General features: G+C 36.0%; 1 protein-coding gene across 5 annotated transcripts in view; it reads right to left on the bottom strand.

Annotated features, from left to right (window-relative positions):
* Positions 1 to 26757, bottom strand: part of Klhl8 (kelch like family member 8) — a 41996-nt gene extending 15239 nt beyond the window's left edge. For 2 of the 5 annotated variants that reach the window (XM_015499149.2, XM_015499151.2), the window contains exons 1-4: positions 26613 to 26757; positions 11987 to 12341; positions 2022 to 2570; positions 178 to 364 (exon numbers count right to left, since the gene is read on the bottom strand). In XM_015499149.2, coding sequence (XP_015354635.1) covers positions 178 to 364; positions 2022 to 2570; positions 11987 to 12199 — 949 coding nt within the window. In that variant the 5' untranslated portion in view covers positions 12200 to 12341; positions 26613 to 26757. Of the gene's footprint in view, positions 1 to 177; positions 365 to 2021; positions 2571 to 11986; positions 12342 to 13496; positions 13518 to 26612 lie in introns of those variants that run through there. The other 3 variants (XM_015499150.2, XM_048784855.1, XM_015499152.2) reach the window with 3 other exon arrangements.

Here is a 26757-nt window from a genome sequence, read left to right as displayed (position 1 = left end):
TATATATATATATATATATATATATATATATATATATATATAAACGTATTTGCCAATTATTACTTTAAGGCAATCAGATACTAATTATCTTATAGTTAATTTTGAGCACACATAAATAATGCTCAAATACATCAAGGATTTTTCCAGGAAACATGATAAAATAAGGAACTTAATTACCAGCAGTATGCTTCCTTGGGGTAGTCCGAACTGAGTATTCAAAGTCAGGTACTGCTCTGCTACTCAAATGAAGGTGGTAGTTTCTTGCTTCATCCAATAAATCTCTACATTTTAGATTCTGCTTGACAATCTGCTCTTTCGCCACAACACCCATAAGAAAATCAATTGGTAATAATGGCAGACGAACCTAAGATTATGAATAGTTGCAATATAAAATTTAATAGTAATAGAATAACCTTTTCTCTACTTTCTTTAAAATATGTTCTCTTTTTAAAACTTATATAGGGGCTGATGGTGTGCTCAGTGGTACAGTGATTGCATAGCGTGTGCAAGGCCTTGGGTTCAATCCCCAAAACCACAAAAACCAAAACCAAAAAAAACTGCCTTAAATGCTTAAAAAACAAAAAAACAAAAAAACAAATCAATCTAATTATAATCACACTTTGAAAGGTTTACTTCTCTTCCTATAAATATTTAAACACTGGTAATTATAAGCAATTTTGTTCTTAATATCTGTTAAAATTTTGGGGGGGAGGTGGGACTGGGGATTTACTCAGGGGCGCCGAGCCACATCCCCAGCCCTATTTTGTATTTTATTTAGAGACAGGTTCTCACTGAGTTGCTTAGCATCTCACTTTTTCTGAGACTGGCTTTGAACTTCAGATCCTCCTGCCTCAGCCTTCAGAGCCACTGGGATTACAGGCGTGCGCCACCAGCACTCCGCCTGTTAAAATTTTTGATAATACTAGTAAGAATTTTTTAGTAAAAAGTGGCATAATTATCACAGATAATCTAATATTTTAATCTGGCACAAAATTTTAATAAAGCATCTAACTTTGAAAAAAGTAAATAAAACTATTCCTCTTTTAAAAGCAATATCATTTTACTTCTTAGGAATAAATGAAAGGAGGACTGAAAGAAAGGAAAAAGAGAAGAGGGAGAAAGAATAGGAAGCAGAGGGAAGGGGACACAGAGAGAGAAAATAAAGGAAAAGACACAGATACCGAAGGGCCTATATATTAGTTCCCTATTTGAATAACCCCTGTTGACAGTTTTTTAAATAACAATAACAACAGACACATTTCTGTGGTGGAAAAAAGTCTCAAAACTGTGGTAAGGAAAGAAAATGGAAAGTGATGTATGATGTTTTTTTCCAGAATAAATATGCATTAGGAATAACTGTATTTTCATCAGTAAAATAAATCATTAAAATTTTTGCATTATAATAGGTTATAAATGATATTACTTTAGAGCTATTTCCTCAGAATCATTTTCTATTAACATAAACATATTCATTACTGTGATCTTGAAAGACTACTTTAAATATTCAGATTACAAATCATTCAAATGTGACAGACTTATCCTAAAACAGTATAGGAAATGAACTGAAAACAAGAGAGTCTGGGCTGGGGTTGTACCTCTGTGGTGGAGTGCTTGCCTCTCAAGCATGAGGTACTGGGTTCAATCCTCAGCACCACATAAAAAAATAAATAAATAAAAGTAAAGATATTGTGTCCATCTACAATTAAAACATTAAAAAACAAGAGAATTGGGCTGCGGATGTGGCTCAAGCGGTAGCGAGCTCGCCTGGCATGCGTGCGGCACAGGGTTCGATCCTCAGCACCACATACAAATAAAGATGTTGTGTCCGCCGAAAACTAAAAAAAATAAATATTAAATTCTGTCTCTCTCTTAAAAAAAAACAAACGAGAATTTAAGCTATTTTCATCATTGTATTACATCAGTGGTTTCTGTATTCCCTCAAATAAAGTATATTTTCATAATGAATAAAACCTGTTGATCTGCTTCCATAGTACTTTATTTACATACACAATCAGCCCTACCTGTGCCAGTGTTTCATCCAACCATTTAGAATGATGCTGAGGATTGGCAAGAAGCCACTTGATGGCAGCACTATAAACCTGCTTTTCATTCTCAATATTTAAATCGCTGGAGGACAAAAGCTTATGGAGGTGCTGGGGTGACACACTTACAAAGTCTTCACACTCCACAACTTCAGTAAAATGTTCACAGGCATACTGATCTGCCATATCCATTAAGTCTATTCGATTGTGACTTTCAGCAAAGGCTCTTACTGCCAGGCAATTGGAGGGATGAAAATGTAATTTCATGTATTCACAACAAGCTCTAGCCACCAGTTCCACCTGAAGAATACATGCTGCATATAAGAGAGGCTGGACATTGTCAACAGTCAAAGTGATCCGTGAAGAATAGACAAACTTTACCAAGTCTTCTATTGCATCACCATCAAAATCTCTAATCTCAATCAGAGTTTGTTTGGCTTCAGCCATTTCAGAGAGAAACATGGCTCTGAAATAGGGAATAACACAAGCCAATACCAGCTTGTGACAAGAGATGAGCTTTGAGCCAACCTGTTCAAAACAAATAAAAAAAAATTAATCAAAATTAGCTTCAGATAAGCACAGAGCATGTATTATAGTACAAAATCTCCAGACAATTTGGATTATTATATTAATAATGTAATTCTCTGGTCACTTACATTCATTTGAGGCCAATTTCTTAAAGCCAGGCAATTTTCACCTCCCAAATTACCCACTTAAATTGTATCTACAACAAACTGATTTTTTTTTTTCTTTTTTGTGGTGCTAGGGATTGAACCCAGGGCTTGTGCATGCAAGGCAAGCACTCTACCAACTGAGCTATAGCCCCAGCCCCTATATTATCTCATCTTTTAAGAACATTTTGACAAAAAACATCATTTGTCACTTATACCAAGCATTTTTAAAGTGCTTTTCACATATTAACTCACTTAATCGTCCCAACACCAAGATGAGAAGGTACAATTATTGTCCACAACTCATTAATCAGAAAACTGAACCACACAGTAAATAAAGCATATTAAAGTAGTATTTATTATGAGCTCAACTGAGCTCATTTTCTATTTAAATTATTTTGATATGATGTATTTCATATAAAAGCAGTAAAGATAAAATATTGAAATCTTAGTACCTTCTTAAAAATATTAAAGATTGCTTCCAATAGTGTGTCATTACACTTGTAACTGAATCTTTAGTTCACATTCTCTTTATTTCCCACAAAAACTCCTATAAAGAGAAATACTGCTTCAAAGGATAGGTATAATGTGGATACACACCACTAAATTGTACATTTCTGAGCTACTTAAAATATTTGTTCTATATTCTGGGTATTGTTAAGAAATTGTTGCTAATCTGATTACTGAAAATATTACTCATCTCTTTTTATAAGATTAAATTATCAATAAATTTGAGGCTATTTGTATTCTATGAACTATGAATTTTTTTTCTTATTTGTAAGAACTCATACATTTAGAATATTAGGCATTTGTCAAATATATTTCAAATTTTTTCCTTTTACAGATTGTATAAAAATGTATACTGTGGGGACTGGGGTTATGGCTCAGCAATGCTCACCTAGCATTTGTGAGGCGCTAGGTTCAATCCTCAGCACCACATAAAAATAAATAAATAAAATAAAGGTATTGTGTCCAACTACAACTGAAAAAAATATATTAAGTTATAATATCCTGGCACATTATAATAAATAACCAATGAAGAAAATGTAATAACAAAAGCAATTTTCTTTTTTTGTGTTGGTTATTATATCATAAACTTATAGTTTTGTCTCATTTTTTGAAAGTTAATACTAAAATAAGACCTTTTAAGTAAAGAGGCTACAGGAGCATTGTAATGAACAGTTTTGCTTATAAATGTTCCTTGCCCAATCTTTTTTTCACTAATATGAAAACAAAACAAATATCACTTATTTTAACAAATACAAGATGATCATTTCTGTCTGTTATACCATATTTAATTTTTAAACAGAATTCATCAGGCACAATTTAGATTTGGGACTCAAGTTACAACACAGGCTACTACATAAAGTTTAGCATGCTTTCAAATTAAACTCAGCCCTAAAATGGAATCTGAAATCTGATATTTAAAAAAATAGTCTAAAATATCCTTTTAAAAATTATCTGAATATGCCACCACTGAGATTCAGATTCATAGAATAAGTTTTTGTAATATGACATACTTAACTAAATGACTTGCCAACACCTGATTACATGATAGTACTATAAAATAAGATTCTACCATTATTTAAACACTTCCCACCTTACCTGTATAAGTCAATGGTCAAGTTATTTTCATACTAATTTTAGTAAGACCCTGTCCCTTTACAACTCTATTTTAATCTCTTGCTTTAAATAAACAAAAATGTGGCTTTCCCCCCGTACATCTTAATGTATGCTTTTGTAATAAATATCCACTTTACCTTAAAAAAATATGTGAGCTATACATATGAAATATGTACATCTAAGGATGTATGTTTTTTGTTACCACGGATTGAACTCAGGGGCACTCAACCACTGAGCAACATCTGCAGGCCCTATTTTGTATTTTATTTAGAGACAGGGTTCTTACTGAGTTGCTTAACACCTCACTTGCTCAGGCTGGCTTTGAACTTCAAATCCTCTTGCCTCAGCCTCCCAAGCTGCTAAAGTTACAGGCGTGCACATGGCTGAATTAGTAGTATTTATTGTGAAATATTTATTAGAAATAAATAGTATTTATTAGAAATAAATCAAAATCTAAAGATGAAAAATATACAAACCTGGTGTTTAAAACTAGATGAATAAGAAGCTATAAAATACTACAAATTACTGTATAATTTTAAATTATAATACTATACCTGTATGTGTCCTCAATATGAGTGAATTTCCTAACTTACAATTCTTTTTTCTTGGATCAGTGAAATATGAATAATTCAAGGTAGCTTAAAATTTAAGTAATAAAATGTCGAATATCAACATTAATAACATGATTCCTTATTTTTTTTAAAAAAATTTGAAACATAATAAATCAAAATCCTGAGTAATTTTTCATAATAAAACAAAGACCTTTAGATTATTAAAGCATCCTGCTTTCACCATGGAGATGCAGAGAAAGGGGGAAATTAGGCATCCTTCATTTTTAGTGCTGATTCACATTTAGGTCCAACCAGAAAAATAACATGACAAACTAAGCAGAACTCTGATCAAGATAATTGATCTGCTCAAATATAAAGCGAACTAAAAAGGACATAAAAGAACATTAAAAATTCCATTAACATTGTTCTGACTTACAATATGAACCTACCTATTGGCCTACAGTAAATGTCATTTATTTCTCTTCCTGACTCAAATACATGTTTAATGTGTGAAATCAAGAAAGCACAAAAAAACTCAAGGGAAACTGTCAATCAGTTGGTGTATTTATATCCAACTTTTTCTACACATTTTGAAATGTAACTGAGATTTTCCTGAAATGTGTAATCTTTTCCTAAGTGTCTAATACCTTTTGTAACCCTCCTGTTTATTGGTGTATTTTTTCTATTCAGTGGACATAACATTATTGGTCATGTGGACAACACTAACCATTTTAACCACTACGTTTAATTTTTCCCACATTTTAAACACAAACGTTATCTTAGAAAGTTTTTTTTTGGGGGGGTATATCAGAATATTTCCTTGGGATAAGATATGAAAATCAAAATTTATGAATCAAAGAAATTAGTGTTTTGTAGCTTGATATATGCTGCTAAATTGCTCTGACAAAAATACTGGACCAATTTACACATTCAGCAGCAATATTGGGAAAACCCCATGAAAATTTGAAAAGCAATAAAAACATGTTTTAAAAATTCAATGTTGAAAGTGAATATTTTTTATTTAATTTTATTTCTCAGTTATTCAATACTTTTCAAAAATGTCACTGTGAACAACTCTTTTGTGTTGTGGTTATTCTCACATAGTTCACTTCATTTCTAGGTATCAGTTTTATAATTCCATTAAGATTGTTAAAATCATACACAAACACACTAAAACGTTTAAATCATTGAAAAAACAAAAACAAAGGTATATTATGCTAAAATGTTTATATTATGCTATCTAACAGCCACTGAAGTCACCTGTATTACAGGAACTACATTGAAATGACAGTGTCCTTTTGGTACCAGAAATTTAACCCAAGGGCACTTTCCACTAAGCCACATCCCCAACCCTTTTTATTTTTGAGACATGGTCTTGCTAAATTTCTTGGGGCCTCGCTAAATTGCTGAGACCTCTACCTTTTGATCCTCCTGCCTCAGTCTCCTGAGTTGCTGGGATTACAGGTATGTTCTACCATGCCAGACAAAGTAGAACAGAAATAAATACTAAAAATAAAATTTAAAAACCCTCTATATCCAAACCTTCTGTATACCATTATAAACTAAACTATATTCTAATCTTTCAAGTTAATCCCTAGTAATTTTGCTCTATAACTACTTTTTCCAATAGTACACCAATTGGCCAAATGTGTTTAAATGCCAAGGCCTAAAAGAGAAGGGGTTAAATAATGGTACCAGACTCAAGGTCTTAACTTGTATTACATCACAACATCTAGCTTCTATAACAACTAGCTCTATAACTAACATATACTACATCTTGACTAATCTTATATTGCATTCACTTCTTTATGTTTTTGTCTTTTTGGTTGGTTGTGGGGTTTTTTTNAATTTTTTATTGTGTGCATTTGAATTTGTGTGTGTGTGTTGTGTGTGTGTGTGTGTGTGAGTTAGAACGGGGGGGGTTACCGTCAACTGACCCCAGGGTCACTTGACCACTGAGCCACATCCTGTCTCAACTTATGCTGTCAAGTGGAAGAAATAAAGAATCTCCACACACTTCTGCTCTTTTCAATGCTTTATTCACGCAAGTCACTCAATACAATTTCACCCTATAGGTTCTTAATCAAGAAAACGACAATCTTTAATTCTAGGCACTGCAATAGACATAATCAATTCACAGCAAAAAAAAAAAATTCTAGATTAATTCTAAGCACTGCAAACACATGACAAGTTCATGACAGACATTCCCTCTGCATGCTAAGCTCAAGTGTCAGATCAAAAGTCTCAAGCCTTAGGCTTTAAGTCCAGCAGATGCACACTTGCTCAGACTGGTGATCAGATCAGAAGCCAAGGCAGGTTTCTCCTGGGGTGGAGCTGACCATTGGCAGAGGAGGTGGTCATAGGGAGAAATCCTTTTTCCACCAAAGTCAAGAGGCTGCCATAGAGTTTGAGAGCAGTGAGAACAACGAGGATCAGACAGATGAGAAGAGTTAGGATATCAATTTAGGTTTCATCAGGCTCTCAGGCTTATGTGTGCAGTGTCGGCTAGCTGCATGTCTGTTCATTTGCTCCATCATTTATACTAAATTTGGGGAGCTTCAATCCCTATCAGTGCTACCAGATTTCTCAGTGACGTCACTGTCTTGAAGTTAAAGCATCTGGTCTGGTGGTCCCCACCCTGATTCTTCCTTCTCGCTCTTATCTGGGCAACATGGCAACATGCCAGAGATTTCACTCTGAGTTTGTCAGGCTGGGAAGAAGTGACTTATTTGTGGCTGAGGGTCATACTGGAGGGTTCCGTAGGTGTGCCTGGTGAGACTGCAGGTTTCAAAGTGGAATTTTTAAAATGGAGTTGCTTAGGCTAAGGCCTGAGACCATCCTTACACATCCCCAGAGAAAGGGTCTCACTGAGTTGCTTATCACCTCCCTACAAGGTCCCTGCTTAGCATCTGGATGGCCTTCTTAAGTGCCGGTCACCATTTTAAGGAAAAAGTTTCCCTTTCCTGCTCAAGGGCATTTCTGAGAAAGGCTCACCACTCCCTCATATCACCCCACCCTTAGCCACTAGCATTAGGACCTACCTGGTTCTGATTCCTGAGCCTCCCCCATAAAAGTCCCAGAAATCCTATAGAGAAATGGCCTTTATTTCTCAGCTCTGACAAATAAACTCTCTGCGTCTTTCAGTCTTTCATTTCTTGTTCCTCCCTTTCCCTTTACTCCCTAAATTGCTAAGGCTGGCTTTGAACTTGTGATCCTCTTGCCTCTGCCGCCCTAGTTGCTGGGATCACAGGGTGTGCACCACTGTGCCCAGCCTTCCTTATGTTTTAAAACCTACATAATGGTCCTGGCATGATGGCACACTGTGCATGCCTTTAACCCCTGGAAATATGTGCATGCCTATAATCCTGGGATTGGGAGGCTGAGGCAGGATGATCACAAATTTGAGGCCAGCCTGAACAACCTTGCAAGACCCTGTTTCCCAAATAAAAAGGGCAATGAATATAGCTCAGTGGCAGAGCTGTTCAACTCCCAGTATGGGGTGGTCAGGTGGTCATAAACCTACATTTACATAATGGAAATGCGCTTAGATAGCATTTGGGAGATCAAATAAACAAGGATCTAGGAATATTAATATTTAAATACACTCAACCTGCATAATAAAGACAGCAATTTAGGTAGCATTTGAATGTCAAATAAATAAGAACCTAGAAATATTTAAATATCCCCTTTTGAGAAAAATGAAAAGTTAAAAATACTTATTTAATAAATGAATGGACAAAAGTAAAGGTGATTATCAATTAACACAGAACATTAAAAACTTAACATTTTTAAGGACTTCTTAACAGTTAATGCTTAAATGTTAAAAACAGGATCACTTTACATTACATTCTTATTTCTATTTTATTAGATTGTATCTGTGCTGAGGTCTGAAAGATCCCCAGTATTCATGTATTAAAACTTAATAATCCCCATTGTGGTAGTATTAAGAGGTGGGACCTTTGGGAAAGTGATAAGATGATAAGGGCTCTGCAGTCAAGAATGGATCAGTGTCAACAAAGGGGCTAGAGGAAACTAAGTTAGGCCCTTTCCACCCTTCTGCCTTCCACTATGTGAGGACAGAGCATTCATCCCCATAAGAGGTACAGCAGCAAGACGTCATCTTGGAAGCAGAGAATAGACCTCACTAGACACTAATGTGGCTTCATCTTGGACTTTCCAGTCTTCAGAACTGTGGGAAATAAATTTCTAATTTTTATAAATTACATGACCTATGGATTAAGGACTCCTGCTTTCGGGTCAGGAGTTACGAGTTAATAATTTCATCCATTTTATTTTGTTTCCCTGCACTCTGAATTTCAGAATACTTATTCTTACCTGGTCAGTTACAAGCTTAATTCCCTCAAGGAAAATACAGTATAATTTACATTAGAATTAAGAAAAAAGTTAAACAACAGACCTGTTGAATAATTAAACTGTAATTCTTTTTTTCTAATGAATAGGAACAGACTGAGCAACAGCAGAATTACTTAATACTCTCGAAATAATTAATTATATATATAAAATGATCATAATAATAACTGATATTATTAAATCTATGCCAAGAACTGTTGTAAATACTCTACATACATTAATTCATTTATTTCTCACAGAAATCTAATCATACTTCTCATTTTGCAGCAGTGGATATAAAAATGATGGTCAATCTCTAGTGAAGCATTTCTCATTTCTAAATAACTTCTGTCACTACTTCAAATACAGTATACTCAAGTCTTCCACTAGATTCTCCTGAAGTATACATGTTAGCCTATTACTGACACTACTACCCAACTGTCCCCTAAACTGCTATTCCTTATTTTTCACTTAAAAGTTTATGTACAGTAATTTGTAAGACTATTCTAAAACCAAGCTGGGTGAAGTGGTGTACACCTGTACACCAATAATTCAAGAGGCTGAGGCAGAAGAATCTCAAATTCAGGACCAGCCTTGGCAACTTAGTGAGACTCTGTCTCAAAATAAATAAAAAGGAGTGGGAACGTAGCTCAATGATAGAGCCCTCCTGAATTCAATCCCACAACCAGAAAAAGCCCAATTTTAAAAGATATTTTTTAAAAAATCAATATTTTATTTAAATGTTTCCATGCCATCATGGACATGTTGAACTAATAACTGATTATATTCAAATAATCTATTTTGATTCTTTTATTTTTGCCAAAGCCAGTGTAGGTTACTGAATTTCACATTAGAGTTGAAAATCAGAAAAATGACATGAGAATAAACATAATGTATCATGTGGATCAAAAAGCTTAAATGGGGGCTGGGCTTATGGCTAGGTAGTAAAGCGCTTCCCCAGCATGTTATGAGGCACTGGGTTCAATTCTCAGCACTGCATGTAAATAAATAAAATAAAGGTCCATTGACAGCTAAAAAAAAAATAAAAAATAAAAAGTTTGAATTTTCCTCCATTAAAATATATACATAATTAAATTTTATATAGAACTAGTAAAATTATCTAATTTTTTTCTTCTCTTTATCTTTGAACCTAGAAATATTTAGGGACACTGAGAACCTAAGGAAAAAAGACTATAGATCAGTTATATCCACAGTGTAACATTACATTCCTTCATATTCTGAGCCTGAAACTCAAAGCCTGTATTCTCAGTTTATGGATTTTTGCTGAAATTTGATCTGATTCAAATTATACTCAACTAATTACTATACCACTCTGAGTTCTAACAAGTTGTGTGATCAGGAGCAGAAAGCAAAATCTAAAAGATCTCAAAGTGGTAAATCTCACATAGAAAATGCTGCTTGAATATACATGAATCATAAAGCAAAAATTAATATCAGACAGAGATAAGAATAATTAAGGACTTTAAATGTGTAATGAAGCGGGGACTAAGGGTATAGCTGACTAGTAAAGCAATTGCCTAGCATGCATGAGGCCCTGGGTAAGATTTCCCAGCACTGAAAAGAAAAAAACAAAATTATGACACGTGTAACAGGAAACAATCCAAACATAATGCTTTATCACTTTCCTAATTTTATTAAGACTATTTAGCAAAACAACATGATCCTATAGAACATAGACTTAAAAGTCACTCACGATTCTTCATCAAAGTCTAAATAAACTCTATTTCATTATCAGAAAGAGTTAATTTCACTTAGCAGATGTTAAGAGTAAAGTCGAGGTTAAATTATTAGAATAGGAACATACAGTGTAGTGCAGCTCAGTGAACAACCAAGAATTGACTTTTTAAAAAATAATTTGTTCCAATTAGTTATAAATGACAGCAGAATGCATTTTGACACATTGTATACAAATGAAGCACAACTTCTCATTCCTCTGGTTGTACACAATGCAGAATCACACCATTCATGCAATCATACATGTACACAGGGTAATGATGGCCGAAGAACTGACTTTTAATCAAGTAAAAAAAAAAAATCAAGATGTTCAAATTCATAAATTAAAAGTTCATCTGGTGGGGCTGACCTTGTGGCTCAGTGGTGGAGTGCTCACCTGGCATCCTTGAGGCACTGAGTTCAATCGTCAGTACCACGTAAAATGTAAAATAAAGATATTGTGTCCTCTTAAAACTAAAAAATAAATATTAAAAAAAAGTTCATCTGGTAACCAGGGACAGTGGCACATGCCTGTAATTCCAGTGACTTGGTTGGTTGAGGTAGGATAGCAAGTTCAAGGCAAGCCTCAGCAACTTAGTGACAGCCTGTCTGAAAATAAAAGGAACTGGGGATGTAGCTCAGTGGTGGAGTACCCCTGGTTCAATCCCCAGCACTATTTAAAAAAAAAAAAAAGCTTACCTGGAAAATATTAATTTCACCAATAACTATTTGCTATTCTAAGGTTTCAGAACTCTCAGCAAGTAAATTAACTAAGAATCAATGAATATAAATGTTAAATTAAAATAATAATTTCATCTTTATGCTAACTTTCTTCATTTACACTCCCTTATGGCCTTTTTACTTCAATTAAAAAAAATGGCTGAGATTAAAATCATTTTACTCATAACATAAAGTATAGAACCAAAAGTCTGCCTTGTACAATTATAGAAACCCTCATTTTTCAGAATGCAACAAAAAGGTTGAGTAAAGAAAGAACAAAGGCAGTCAGTCTCACCTTTAGTGTTACATCACAGAGTTCTCCATTTTCATAAAATTGAAGGAGAGAACCATGAAAATCTTTCCAAGCTTCATTTGCTTCAAAGATAAAGGAGTCTTCTCCATCACAATCACTAATTGAAGATCTATTCTTCATTTGCTGGTGCTGCTGCCTTTTCCCCTTAGTGAAGTGATTCTTAGTTTGCTTCCCATTCATAGATTCTGAAGCCATTTGCAACACTCTTTTAATATAGCTCTCTTCTCAAACGTGTCATTTATCTTTTTTTTTTTTAAGGTAAGAAGACAGACAATAGATGCAGCCACTAAACTTCAAACATTTTCCAAAATTTACTCAATTGCCATTGTATGGTTTGCTGAGATTGGGAAAAAAGAGGAAGACAAACCAAAAGGAAAAAACCTTAAATTAGTAACTATAATTAAAACTATATATAAAATAACCATATCAATCATTACTAAAACAGTAACATTGAAGTTTTTATGCTAAATGGCATGAGGCCCTGGGTTTGATCTCAGCACCACATACACAAAAAAATTTAATAAAAAAATTCAAGGGCTGGGAATATAGCTCAGTTGGTAGAGTGCTTGTCTCACATGCACAAATCCCTGGGGTTCAATCCCCAGCACCACAAAAAAAAAGAGAGAGAGAGAGAGAATTCAAAAGCACATGACTTTGAGATGTGGAAAGTATCATCTTCAAAGGGAGAGACCATGAACTAAAAATTTTAAGTTTAGAAATTGCTCAGGGATGCAAGGAAAAAAAAAAAGCAGATGGCTGTTTTGATTCAATAAGGTTCATCCTAGATTCTGAGGTCAGACCATGGTTTTACCACTTACCAACTATCTAACCCTGGGAAACTGACAACCTGCTTAAACCTCAGTTATCTTTTCTGTGAAATGGAAATACCACTTGCAGGAATATCTTGAGGATTAGTGATATTAAATGGCCAGGTGTTAGAAATTGCTACATTATAATATAAAGACTTCATTTTTGGGGCTGGGGATGTGGCTCAAGCGGTAGCACGCTCGCCTGGCATGCGTGCGGCCCGGGTTCGATCCTCAGCACCACATACAAACAAAGATGTTGTGTCCGCCGAAAACTAAAAAAAAAATAAATATTAAAAAAAAAAAAAAAAAAGACTTCATTTTATTCCTATGTAAAATGTATTAGTATTCACATGTAAAATCAAACTTACCTATCACCAAAGTATGTTTAATGAGTATTCACAAGATCAGCAGTACTATGCCCTAATTCTATTTTGGTGACAAAAACAAAGCAACTATTCAACCACTTATGGGTTGGCGTGATCATTTTTGAAGGCTTTATCTAATCCTCAGTTTTTTCATCTGTAAGCAAAGATACCTACCCATTCACAGGATTATCCTAAGAATTACTTGAAATGCAATAATAGATTTACAAGTGCGTATAATCTATAAATCATGGTACAAATATTCATATTATTAGAGTGGAAAACTTTAGATATTATGAAACTTCAGAATATTATAAATACTTTAACCAAAACTTTAGTTGCATCAGCTTCTTTATTGTTAATCTCTCAGTTTCCAGCTTTTGAAGAAACCAAAATGGTCTATGCTAAATTACAGACTGTAGTTCTTAAAGTTTTTGTGGTAGACCCCAATGAGTCATGTCTTCATGTAATCCTGCTGCATGCAGGAAGAACCTATGACTTGCTTCTAATTAGTGGAATATGGGAAAGTGATGAAATATCATGCTCTTAATTATTGTGTTAGTCACCTTTTCACTGCTGTGTCTGAAATACCTGACAAGAACAACTTAGAGGAGGAAAGGTTTATTTTGGGTTCACAAGTTCAGTCCTTGGTGGGCCAACTCCATTGCTGTAGGCCCAAGAAGTGGCAGAACATAATGACAGAAGGGTGTAACAGAGAAAAGTGGCTCTGTTCATGGAAGCCAAGAAAGAGAGAGGGAGTAGGAAAAGAGAGAAAAGCACTAGGGACAAAATAAAATTCCCAGGACACTGCCCCCGCCCCAGTGATCCACTTCTTTCAGCTATATCTCACCTGCCTACAATTATTACCTAGTAATCCATTCAAATTATTAATCCTTCAAGTGGATCAACCCATTGATTAGGTGATAGCTTTGATAATCTGATCATTTCACCTCTGAACATTCCTGCATTGTTACATGAGCTTTTGGGGAGATACCTCATATCCAAACCATAACAGTTATACTACATTATATAATAGCTGTATGAGCAGACTGGAGTGAGAGGCTCTCTGGCAGGCCTCAAAAAGCGAACTACTATGTGGAGAGCCATATAAGCAGTAAACTACAGGCATTCCCAGGACCTGAAGGAGGCCTCTACCTTAGTAAAAAGTTAAGGACTCATTCATTCAGCTCTGAAGAAATAAATTCTACCAATGACTGGAATGAGAGTCAAAGAAGACTTTCCCATAGTTGAGCATCAACATGGAATGCAGCCTAACACTTCACTGCAGATTTGTGAAACGCTAAGCATAAAAAACAACTAAACTATACCAAGAATTCTGGCCCACAGAAAGTTGGAGATATTAATTGTGCATTAAGTCACACTAAGTTTTGTGTAATTTTTTACACACCATAGATAGTGCTACAGTTTGGATCTTGAATGTTTACCCAAAGGCCCTTAAAGACTTGGCCAACAGCCTTTGGCACTACTGAGAAGTGATGAAACCTTTCAAAGGTGGGTCCCTACTGGGAGGAAGTTAGGTTTCTTGGGGCATGCTCTTAAAATGGATATCAGGACTCCAGTCCTTCCTTTCTCCCTTTTTGCTTCCGGGCTACCATGAGATGAAGGGCTTCCTCTATTATGCTCTTTCACCATGATTAACTGCCTCTTCACAGGCCCAAAAGCAACAGGACCAAGTGAACCACAGATAAAACTATGAGTCGAAATATGTGTTTCCTCTTATAAGTGGATCCTCTTGGGTATTTCATTACAGTGAAGTAAAGCTATGGTTTGGATATGAGGCATCCACCCCAAAAGGTCATGTGAGAATGCCAGAATGTTCAGATTAAATGATTCAATTATGGGAGCTATAAACTAATTAGTAGATTAATTAATTTGATCTATTAGTAATTTGAATGGATAAACTAGATGGTTAACTAGGCAGGTGTGTCATGGCTGAAGGAGGTGGATTAGTGGGACATGCTCTTGGGAATTATATCTTGTTCCCCTGGCTCTGCCTGCGCTCGCTCGCTCTCTCTCTCCTTCCTGGATGCCACAAACAGCTTTCCTCTGCCATACCCTTCTGTCATGATGTTCTGCCGCACCTCAGGTCCACAGCAATGGAGTCTGCCAACACAGGCTGAACCTCTGAAACTATGAGCCAAAATAAACTCTTCCTCCTCTAAGTTGTTCATGCTATGTATTTTGGTGCATTGATGAAAAGCTAAGGCCCTAACTAACTAAAACATCTGTTAGGTCTAATATTTTATCTGACAAAGGCATTTATAGATATTCTAATAGCCATCAACTACCATAACAAGTGTTTAAAGTTCACATTTCTGCTTCAAAATTAAGAGCTTGGGGGTGCAGCTCAGTGATAAAGCATTAGTGTAGCATGTACTAAGACTTGGGTTCAGTCTCCAATACCACACACACATACACAAAAGATACAGACTGGCTAAATGGATTAAAAAATATGCTTCCTATAAGAAACATATTTCTAGTAAAGATACTGATTAAAAGAATGGAAAGGTAATATCCAAAGCAAATGGCAGAATAGCTATATTGATATCTGATAACTAACAGAATAAACTTCAATATAAATGCTAAGTCACTTCATAATGGTCAGGGGATCAATTTTAAAAGAGGATATAATGACTATTTGATTTATATACCCAACAATAGTGTTGTTACAAAACAAACACTGTTATGTCTGGGGACTAGGAGTGTAGTTCAGTGGTAGAACACTTGCTTGCCTGACATTGATGTGTATATGAGACACTGGGTTCAAGCCCCAGCGTCACACACATAAAGTCTCCCAACAAAGAAAAGCAATGCAGGACCAGATGACTTTGCTGATGAATTTTACCAAAGACTGTAGAGAAAAACTAACACTAATTTTTCTCAAACTATTCCATGGAATTCAGAGAGAACACACTTCCAAACTCATTATTTAAGGGACAGCATTACCCAATTACCAAAATCAGACAAGGACATAACCAAAAAACAAAACAAACAATTACAGAATAATACTTCTGAGCAACACAGATGAAAAAACTCAATAAAACACCAGCAAATAGAATTCAACAGCACATCAAAAATACCATTTACCATGACCAAGTTTGTTTTATTCCAGTTAGTCAGCTTTCCATCACTTTGACAAAACACTTAAGAAAATCAAATTAAAGAGAAAAGATTTATTTTGGCTCACAGTTTCAAAGATTTCTGTACAAGTTTGTCTGGCTCCTTGTCTTGGACCTGAGACACAGAATATCATGGCAGTGGAAGTATGTGGCAGAGAAGGCTGTTCATTCCATCCTAGCAGGAAGCAAAGAGAGAGGAAGTATCCAGGGGCAAAATATAGCCTTCAAAGGCATGCCCTCAATGACCCACCTCTTCCAAGGAACAAGGCTCCATCTATTAAAGTTTCTATTACTTCCCAACAACATTGTCAACTGGGAGCCAAGCCTTCAATACATGATCCTTTGAGTAACATTGAAAATACAAATCATAATACCAGAGACGCAAGGATGGTTCAACATTGCAAATCAATAAACATAATACACCACTTCAACAGAATGAAGAATAAAAACCTTGATAGAAGCCAAGAAAGCATTTGATAAAATTCAACATCCCTTCATGCTAAAAGACCTGAACAATTAGATATGGAAGGATTGTATAGTGGGCTATGAATGCAGATCAATGGTAGAGTGCTTGAGTGGCATCTTTGAGGCCCTGGGTTAAGTCCCCAGTATCTCTCTCTCTCTCTCTCTCTCTCTCTCTCTCTCACACACACACACACACACACACACACACACACAGAGGCAGCTGTATATGGCAAACCCATAGCCAACATCATACTTTATGGGGAAAAGCTGAAAACATTTCCTCTAAGATCAAGATGAAAACAAGGGTGTCCACTCTCTCACCACTATTATTCAATATAGTACCGGAAGTTTTAGACAAAGCAATTACGCAAAGTAAAGAAACAAAAGGTATTCCAATAATACAGGAAGAAGTCAAACTATCCCAGAAAAATCTAAAAAGAGTTCACCAAAAAATTACTAGAACTAACAGTTCAGTTAAGTAGCAGGATACAAAATCAACATACAAAAATCTGTAGGTTTGGCTGGGAATGTAGCTCAATGGTAGAATGTTTGGCTGGGAATGTAGGCTCTGGATTTAAATCTCCAACAAAGAAGAAAACAAAATCAGTAGCTTTTCAAAATGAATTTGCTAAGATAGAAATCATGAAAGCAATCCCACTTATAATAGCTAACCTATTTGTATATACATATAATTATATATACATATATATTGTATTTTTATATTTATATGTAAGTTATTTTATCTTATAAATTATTATTTATATATCTAAATTATTACATATAAAATATTATATATACATATACACGGGTCTCTGTATAAAGATATACACATATACACACACATATACATACATGAATAAACTTAAACAAAGAAGTGAAAGATCTCTACAATGAAAATCACAAAACACTGATGAAACAAAGACACAAAAAGATGGAAAGACCTTCCACGTTCATGGGGTGGAAAATAGTTAATATTTTACACAATGCCCATTAAATACCCATGACATTCTTCATACAACCAGAAAAAATAATCCTAAAATTCATATGGAAGCAAAAAGACCCTAAATAGTCAAAACAATCTTGAGCAAAAAGAACAAAGCTGAAGGAATCACAATACCTGATTAGAAGGAGGTATACCACAGAACCATAATAACCCAAACAATACATTAGCATAAAATTAGACACATGGGACAACAGAACAGAGATTCCAACACACACACACACACACACACACACACACACACACACCCCTATAGCCAATTGCTTCTTTACAAAAGTGACAAAAACATGCCAGAGAAACGCCAGCCTCTTCAATAATGGATATCCACACATAGAAGACTAAAATTTGACCCCTATCTCTCACCTTGTACAAAAGTGAACTTAAGTTGGGCATGATGCTACACACTTTATTCCCAGCTACTCAGGAGGCTGAGGCAAGAGGACTGCAAGTTCAAGGTCTTCCTGGGCTACTGAGCAAGATCCTGTCTTATTATTAATTAAATAATAATAATAATTATTATTATTATTGGCAGGAGACACAGCTCAGTGGTACACACCAATGGGTTCAATTCCTAGGACTACAAAACTTTAAAAAAGTCAATTCAAAATTGATCAAAGACCTAACTATAAGACCTGAAACACTCAACAGAGTGAAGACACTATGTACAAAATGGGTGAAGATATTTGGTAACTATTCATCTGAGAGAGGGTTAATATTAATATCTAGAATATAGAGCGGGGAGCAGTGGTGCATGCCTGTAATCCCAGCGGCTAAGGAGGATGAGACAGGAGGATCTTGAGTTTGAAGCCAGCCTCAGCAAAGGCAAGGTGTTAAACAACTCAATGAGACCCTGTCTCTAAATAAAATATAAAATAGCCCTGGGGATGTGGTTTAGTAGCCAAGTGCTCCTGAGTTCAATCTCCAGCAACCACCCACCCCCCAAAAAAAGAAAAAGGAAAACCAGAACATATAAGGAATTTAAAAAATGTTTAACAAGAAAAACCCAAATAATCCAATTAAAAATAGAAAATGATCTAAGCAGACAATTCTCTAAAGAATACAGATAGAGTGGCTGTGGCTGTGGCTCAGCAGTAGTGCACTTACCTGGTATGTGTGAGGCACTGGGTTCGATTCTCAGCACCACATATAATAAAATGAAGGTCTATCAACAATAAAAAAAAAATACAGATGGACAACAAATAAAGAAAAAATGTTCACTAGCCATCAGGGAAACGAAAATCAAAACTACAATGAAATAAAGAAAAAGGGGGGAAAAAGCATAATGAGATATTCCCTCACCCCAGTTGTAAGAGCTATTATCAAAAATACAAAAAATAATAAGCTAGCAAAGGCATGGAGAAAATGGTGGAAATGTAGTGAGTGGATCCATTATGAAGGACAGTATGGAGGTTCCCAAATAACTAAAAATAAATTTTTTTAAGTTAAAAAAAAGGAAAGTAGATTTAATCATATAATCCAGCTATTCCACGTCTGAGTATACACCCAAAGGAAATGAAGTCAACATACCAAAGAGATAACTGCACTATTCTCAATACCTAAGATAAGGAACCAGCCAAGGTGCCCATCAACAGTTGAGTGGACAAAGAAAATGTGGTACATATACATAATGAAGTATTATTTAGCCATAAAATCATGTCATTTGCAGCTTTGAAACCTATGCATACAAAAAAACTATATAATGTTACCTCTACTAAAGAGATAAACAAAATATTAAAAAATACTAGCAAATATAATTCAGCAGAATATAGACAATTATCACAATAACCAAGTAGATCTTATCTTATCAAAGAGAGTTGATCCTAAGACTGCATGGCTGCTTCAATATTAAAAAATAAATAACATCTATTCACAGCATATTAAACCCATAACAACCATAACTACACCACTATAACAACACACTGATAACATATTGAAGAAGAAAAATACCACATAAAAAATGTAAGATCTCTCCAGTCAACAACGCATAAAAAGAAGAAAAAAGAACACACTGGAAAGAATTAAAATTTTACCTTTTTGTAGACATAATTATCTATGTAAAACATTCCCAAGGAACACAAGAGAACTAATAAATTTAGATAGGTCATAAAATATAAGGAAAACATACAAAACTATTATATTTCTAAATGCTTAAATTGCATAATTGAAAACTGAAATTTAAAAATTCACCATTTCCAGTGGTTCAAGAAAATAAAACATACAGGTATAAATCTAACAAGACATATAGAACCTTGTATGTTGAAAAGTATTGTTAAAACAAATCAGAGAAAACTAAATAAATGGACATCTACAGGTTCATAGCCTATTAGAAAACATAATAAACGTTAATTTTCTGAAAACTGAAGTTCTGATGTAAAACAATTAAAACCAAAATCACAAAAAGTTTTTTTCTGAGACATAGATGAGCTAAGTCTAAAATTTACAATAGAAAGTAACCAAAATACATAAAACAATTTTAAGCTGGGCAAGGTGGTGCACGCCTATAATTCCAGTATCTCGGGAGGCTAAGAAAGGAGAATAGAGTGTTCAAAACCAGCCCCAGCAACTTAGTGAGGCTCTAAGCAACGCAAACCCTGTCTCAAAACAACATATAGGGGCTAGGGTTGTGGTTCACAACGTCGCATGTGCGAGGCCCTGGGTTTTATCATCAGTACTACATATAAATAAATAAATAAAGGTATTGTGTCCAACTACAACAAATAAATAAATAGATAAATAAATTTTTAAAAAGGGCTGAGCGTGTGTCTCAGTGGTTAAGCACCCCTGGGTTCAATCCCTAGTATAAATAAATAAATAATAATTTTAAAACAGAATAAAATGTAAGAAATCACACCTGATTTTAAAACAACATATATGCCTTCAGCAACATAAATATAATAGTATTGGGTTATCAAAGTATAAGAGAAATATAATTTAGTCCATGCCATACTGGTATAAATAAATGATGGAATTAGTAAATAAATAGGAAAGAACAAATTTCCCATGAAAAAGAATCTCAAGGGTGTAGCTCAGTAGTAGAACACTGGCCTGACATGAATGAGGACCTGGGTTTAATTCATAGCATCACAGGGAGAAAAAGCAGGATTCCAAGTAAATTATGTAGATACTTAACACTTGAGATGTGGTCTGCATATTATGACATTCTTCTAAGGAATACAGTATGAAAAGAAGCAAAAAAAGACTAACTTTATAGTGAAGAAACTTGACAAGCACTACCACAGACAAGTGATTAAGGTTAGCATTAACATTAGTATGTCACACTGATAATATGTAGCCTTGATTTAATATAATGTGATGAGAATGGCATTTAATCTCTATGGTATCTACCTCTTCAAAGTGCATAACGGCAGTCTAATCATGAGAAAAAATCAGACAAATCCCACTTAAGAGGCACTCTATAAAACATCTGACAAGGTGATGAAAAACAAGGGAAAATCTGATTATTGAGAGTCAAAAGGAATCCAAAGAGAAATGACAACTAACTTAAAAACAGCATACTCCAGAGACACAGCCACATCAATGTTTATAGCAGCACAATTCACAATAGCTAAACTGTAGAACCAACATAGATGCCTTTCAATAGATGGATGGATTAAAAAAAATGTGGTATATATATACACAATGGAATATTACTCAGCAATAAAAGAGAATAAAATCATGGCATTTGCAGGTAAATGGATGGAGATAGAGAAGATAATGCTAAATGAAGTTAGTCAATCCCAGAAAACCAAATGCCAAAAGTTTTCTCTGACAGAAGGAGGATGATTCATAGTGGGATAGGGAAAGGTAGCAGGGGAGGAATAGACGAACTCTAGATAGGGCAGACGGGTTGGAGGGGAATGGAATGGGATTAGAAATGATGGTGGAATGTGATGGTCATTATTATTCAAAGTACATGTATGAAGACATGAATTGTTTTGAATATACTTTGTATACAAGCAGAGATATGAAAAATTGTGCTCTATGTGTAATAAGAATTGTAATGCATTCAGCTGTCATATATAAATAAAAAAGTGGCCTTTAGTTAATAAAAATGCATTAGTATTAGCTCCTTAATTGGTACAAATGTATCATCTAATGTAAGATGTTAATACTAGGAGAAAAGTAGTTGAGGGGGTAAATGGCAATTCTCTGTGCTAGCTTCACAATTTTTCTCTAATTCTAAAATCATTCTAAAATATGGGCTGGGGGTGTAGCTCAGTTGTAGAACACTTTCCTAGCATAGAGGAACAAACTATTTTAAAATTTAAAGAAGCTTATTTTTTAAAAAAAAGACAAGATAAGAATGATAAGCAGAGATATATCAATTACTCAGAAGGGAAAGTTCTGAAATAGACCTAAAGAAATATGGCTAACTGATTTTTGACAAAGTCCAAAGCAATTCAATGGGGTAAAGAATTCTTTCAACAAATGATATTAGAATAAGAGGGTGAACATCCATTTTTTTAAAAAATCAGACTCTTGGCAATTAACTTAAATGAAAATTTAGGTTTGCACAAAAACTTGTATATAAAAATTTATAGTAGCTCTACTCAAAATTGATAAAACCTGGGCACAATCTGTTATGGTTTGGATGTGAGGTGGCCCCCAAAAGCTCATGTGTGAGACAATGCATGTGTGAGAAATGATTGGGGTATGAGAGCCTTAACCCAAACAGTGAAATAATCACCTGATAAATTGGGTCTGACATGGAGTCTAATAGAGAAAAATGGAGTTGAGTCTAATAAAGAAAATGGAGTCTGATCTGAGTCTGGGAAATCAGAAACTACACCTGGGAGATTGAAATGTTAAGGTTCCCAAGGTCCCAGCCCATCCTAAAGAACTATTAATGAAGCAGCTCCCAAGCAGATAGGGAGGTGCTAATCAATTCACCCTAGGCCTTTATGACCTGGATCACTCTTCTCCTGTCCCAATGGCCCATGTTTTCCACCTTTTCCTTTTCGCAAACCCACTTGCATCCCCCATCACATGCAGGATAAAAGGGTAATGCCAGATTCATGGGACCCCAATAGAGCTGCAGAAGCCAAATCCGATGCAATCACACAAGAGTCTTTATTGCAAGCTCGAGCTTTTTACCCCTTTTTAAATAAATCCTGCTTTATATGCTTGCCTCACGTGCTTCTGGAACATTATACTTCAACATGTGAGGAAGCAGAACTCTCATCACTGGTAACCGGTGGTATCAACATTTCCAGTAAAGCCCCTCAGAACAGAGAAAATAGACTTAAAAAAAATATCTAATGGATCATATTTTATTGTAGACATATCTTGACATGAGTAAACAAAAGTTAATAAATTTAAAATATTTGATTTCCTCTTGCTTCACTGGTTAACATAAAACACATGTTTTTTTCCCAGAAAGTATTATTATGCTAGTATGGAGATTCCTCAAAAAACTAAGATGGAACCACATGACCTAGCTAGACCAAAAGACCTAAAATCAGCATACTATAGGGATGCACCCACAGCAATGTTTATAGCAACACAACTCACAATAGCCAAGCTAAGGAACCAAACAATGTGCCCTTCAACAGATGAACAGATAAAGAAAATGTGGTAAACATATACAATAGAGTATTAGTCATAATTTGTTAGTAAATGGATGGAACTGAAGACCACCATACTAAATAGAAAGAAAAAAAGGACCCAGAAAGTCAAAGCCCAAATGTTTTATCTGATATGCAGAAGCTAATCCAAAATAAGAAAGGGGGATGGTCCATCAAAATAGAAAAAAAGATAAGGGGAGTAAAGAGGATTCAAAGCGGAAGGAGGAGGGACAGGGATAAGGGAATAAATCTGACCTAAATTTCTTGTGTGTGAGTGTGTGTGTGTGTGTGTGTGTGTCTGTGTGTGTGAGAGAGTGAGAGAGAGAGAATATATATCACATGAATCTCACCATTTTGTATATCCACAAGGCCTAATTTTTTAAAAAGATTATTGTGCTAGTGAGTTTTAGCACTGAAAAATGACATTTTGTTATTCCATGAAACATTTCCTTTCCCTCATCTTTTTAGGATTTTTTGTTTGATGGGGATTAAATCCAGGAATTCCTGTACTCTAGGCAAGTGCTCTATCTCTGAGAGACACCTTCAACCCTACTTTTAAATTTTATTTTGAGAGAAGATCTCACTAAATTGCCCTGCTTGCCTTCAACTTGTGATCCTTTTGCCTGAACCTCCTGAGTAGCTGGGATTATAGTCATGCTCAATAACATACCTGGCTACCACCCCCCACACACACATTTTTAATTGGTGCATTACAGTTAGTTGTACATAATGATGGGATTTGTAGTTACATATTCATACATGCACACAACATAACAGTATCATTTGACCAATATCACTCCCCAGACTTTTTTTAAAATATTTTTTTAATTGTCAATAGACCTTTATTTTTTTACTTATTTATATGTAATGCTGAGGATTGAACCCAGTGCCTATCCCGTGCCAGGCAAGCACTCTGCCACTGAGCTATAGTCCCAGCACCCCCCACACACTTCTTAATATACAAAAATAAATGATTCTGTGTTGAAAATTCAAAATAAGAAACCAAAAGTGATTTTTAAAACATGGAAGCTACTTGAAATTAAGACATTAAAATACTCCATTTATTTATTTTTAATTACAGTGCCGGGGGTTAACACAGGGCCTCTGGCTTGCTCTACTGAGCTACAACCCTAGCCTTCTTTAATCTTTTTTTTTTTTTTTTAAGTTGTAGATGGACACAATACCTTTATTTATTTATTTATTTATTTATTTATTTATTTATGTGGTGCTGAGGATCAAATCCAGTGCCTCACACTAGCACTCCATCACTGAGCTATAACCCAGGCCCTCCTTTAATATTTTGTTAAATGGCAATACCCATTTTAGTTCTCTACATCTCTCAAAAGTTCTTGATAAAACACAAAAGTCATTTGTCAAAACCCACAGAAAGTCTAACACCCAGAGTGAACCCAATGTAAACTATGGACTTTAGAAGATAATAATGTCAATATAAATTCATCAATTGTAACAAATGTTACAACTGATAAGGGCTTCTGACTTAGGGAAAAGTTGTTTCTGTGGTGGCAGTAGGCATATGGGAAATTATCATTTCTGCTCAACTTTGCTGTGAACTTATAACTGCTCTAAAAATAAAATGTAATTTTAAAAAGGGTGGTGGATCAAAATTTATCTACCCCTCATTTTTTTTTTTCAGTGCTAGGGACCAAACCCTAGCCACCCACATTCCTCTCGAAAAGTTTTATTTGAATTTCTGACTGTGAATTGAGTTTTCTATTACAGAATTCGCAATTATTACAAAATATATTTAAAAACCAGTATCAATATGTTAATCAAATGCTAAAAAGAATTAGTAGCCTTAAATGTAAACATTAGGGCTTGAGATGTAGCTCAGTGGGAAGAGCACTTGTCTAGCATGCACAGGCCCTAGGGTCCATCCCAAGCACTGCATAAAAAATGAAAATGATAAGTGTGTAGAGTTAAATACTGCATCTTGAGATTTCTTTTTATATTTAAGTTTACATCATTTGGTATTTTAAAGGTAATGTATAAAGTGACAACAAGTTTTAAGTGGGTCATTCAGATTGACTGACAAACTAAAGGTGACAGGAGGCAGTAGGAAGAAAAGCAGTAGCTAATGCCAAAACTAACTCCGAACAACTTTCCAGGCACCAGCAATAAAAGCAGCTTACCCAAGTGTACCCACCCTGTGGCAGAAGCAGGATACCGAGAAGGAGGAGGAAGAGAGCAATGATGATGAACACAAGAGTCAAGCAATTATCAATTTATATAGGAGAAAGACAATGCAAAGCGGGAAAAGCGCATCCAACAGATAAAATATTTATCAACCTGGTTCGAAGGACTTTTCCCCAAAGTATTTTCCTGAAGTTAGTTGTAAGTAATATTAGCTTAAGGGAAGAGCTCAAACCTAAAGAAATGCAATCAAAACAGTTTAAAAGAAATACTGCAAAGTCTTTCTCATAAAAATCAGAAATAAACACTGACAAAAGAAACAATATAAAAAGCTTTCCAAACCCGAGACGCTAGGACTGTGCAAGTCCAGTAAGGACGAGGCTCGGGTTAGTAAATACAAACTAGGTGGAGAAGTCGCTCTCCTTGAAGAAACCAGCAAGCTAATTATAAAACCAGAACTGAGGGATAAAGAGCTGTCATCCGTGGGAGTCAAACAACAAGGAGCTGTGACGTGCTTTGAAACAGCCTGCAGTTTCTGGTGTCACACCAGGAGGCACTCTTCCATAGGGTCTGCACCACCGCGATGGAGAAGATACCCCTAGCGCAGGAGCCGGCACCTTCTGAAGGCAAGTCGCCAACCGGTGGCGACGACCCCGCACCGGGGTGCCGGCGAGTCCCGGACTACCCGGGTGGGCTGCAAGTCCCCGCGCGGCGTGGCCCCGAGCCCGCCCCCTCTCGCCCACCCCCGCAGGCCGCTAACCCCGCGCCTGCCCCTGCCCTGGACCCGCAAAGCACCTGCCTGCCCTCTGTTCTACGAAGGAAAGAAGCCCCCCGCGAGGCTGACCAAACCAGAGGCTGGGGTTCCCCAGAGGAGAACAGCAGGATCCCGTTCCTCCCGCCAACGAGGGCGACAGAAGCAGCACCGGGAAGCAATAGGAGCGGGAGTTCTCGCCGCCCGGGCCCCAAACCCTCTCAGCTGTGGAGTTTTGGTTGCTGCTTGAGGGCTCGAGTTTCGAACTGCGCGACGACTAGAGGCTGCGTTGGGGGGAGCGCTCGGAGTAAGCGGACGGCATCGCACGAAGGAAGAGGGGCGTGAGGGAAGCCGCGTGTCGGTTACCTCAGTCGTCGTTCCTCCACTCCGGTCTCCCCGATACCGCCGAGGCTGCAGCCACGGCACCCAGCTCCGGAGCCTGGCGCCTCCCGGCCGCCCCCGGCGGCGTGCTCCAGTCCCGCCCGAGCACTCAGCGGACGCGCGCCTCTCC

Source organism: Marmota marmota, unplaced genomic scaffold (genome assembly GCF_001458135.2).
Source record: "Marmota marmota marmota unplaced genomic scaffold, marMar, whole genome shotgun sequence".
NCBI lineage: Eukaryota > Metazoa > Chordata > Mammalia > Rodentia > Sciuridae > Marmota > Marmota marmota.
Note: the sequence above shows the minus strand (reverse complement) of the source record. Positions and strands in the feature narration are given on the sequence as shown.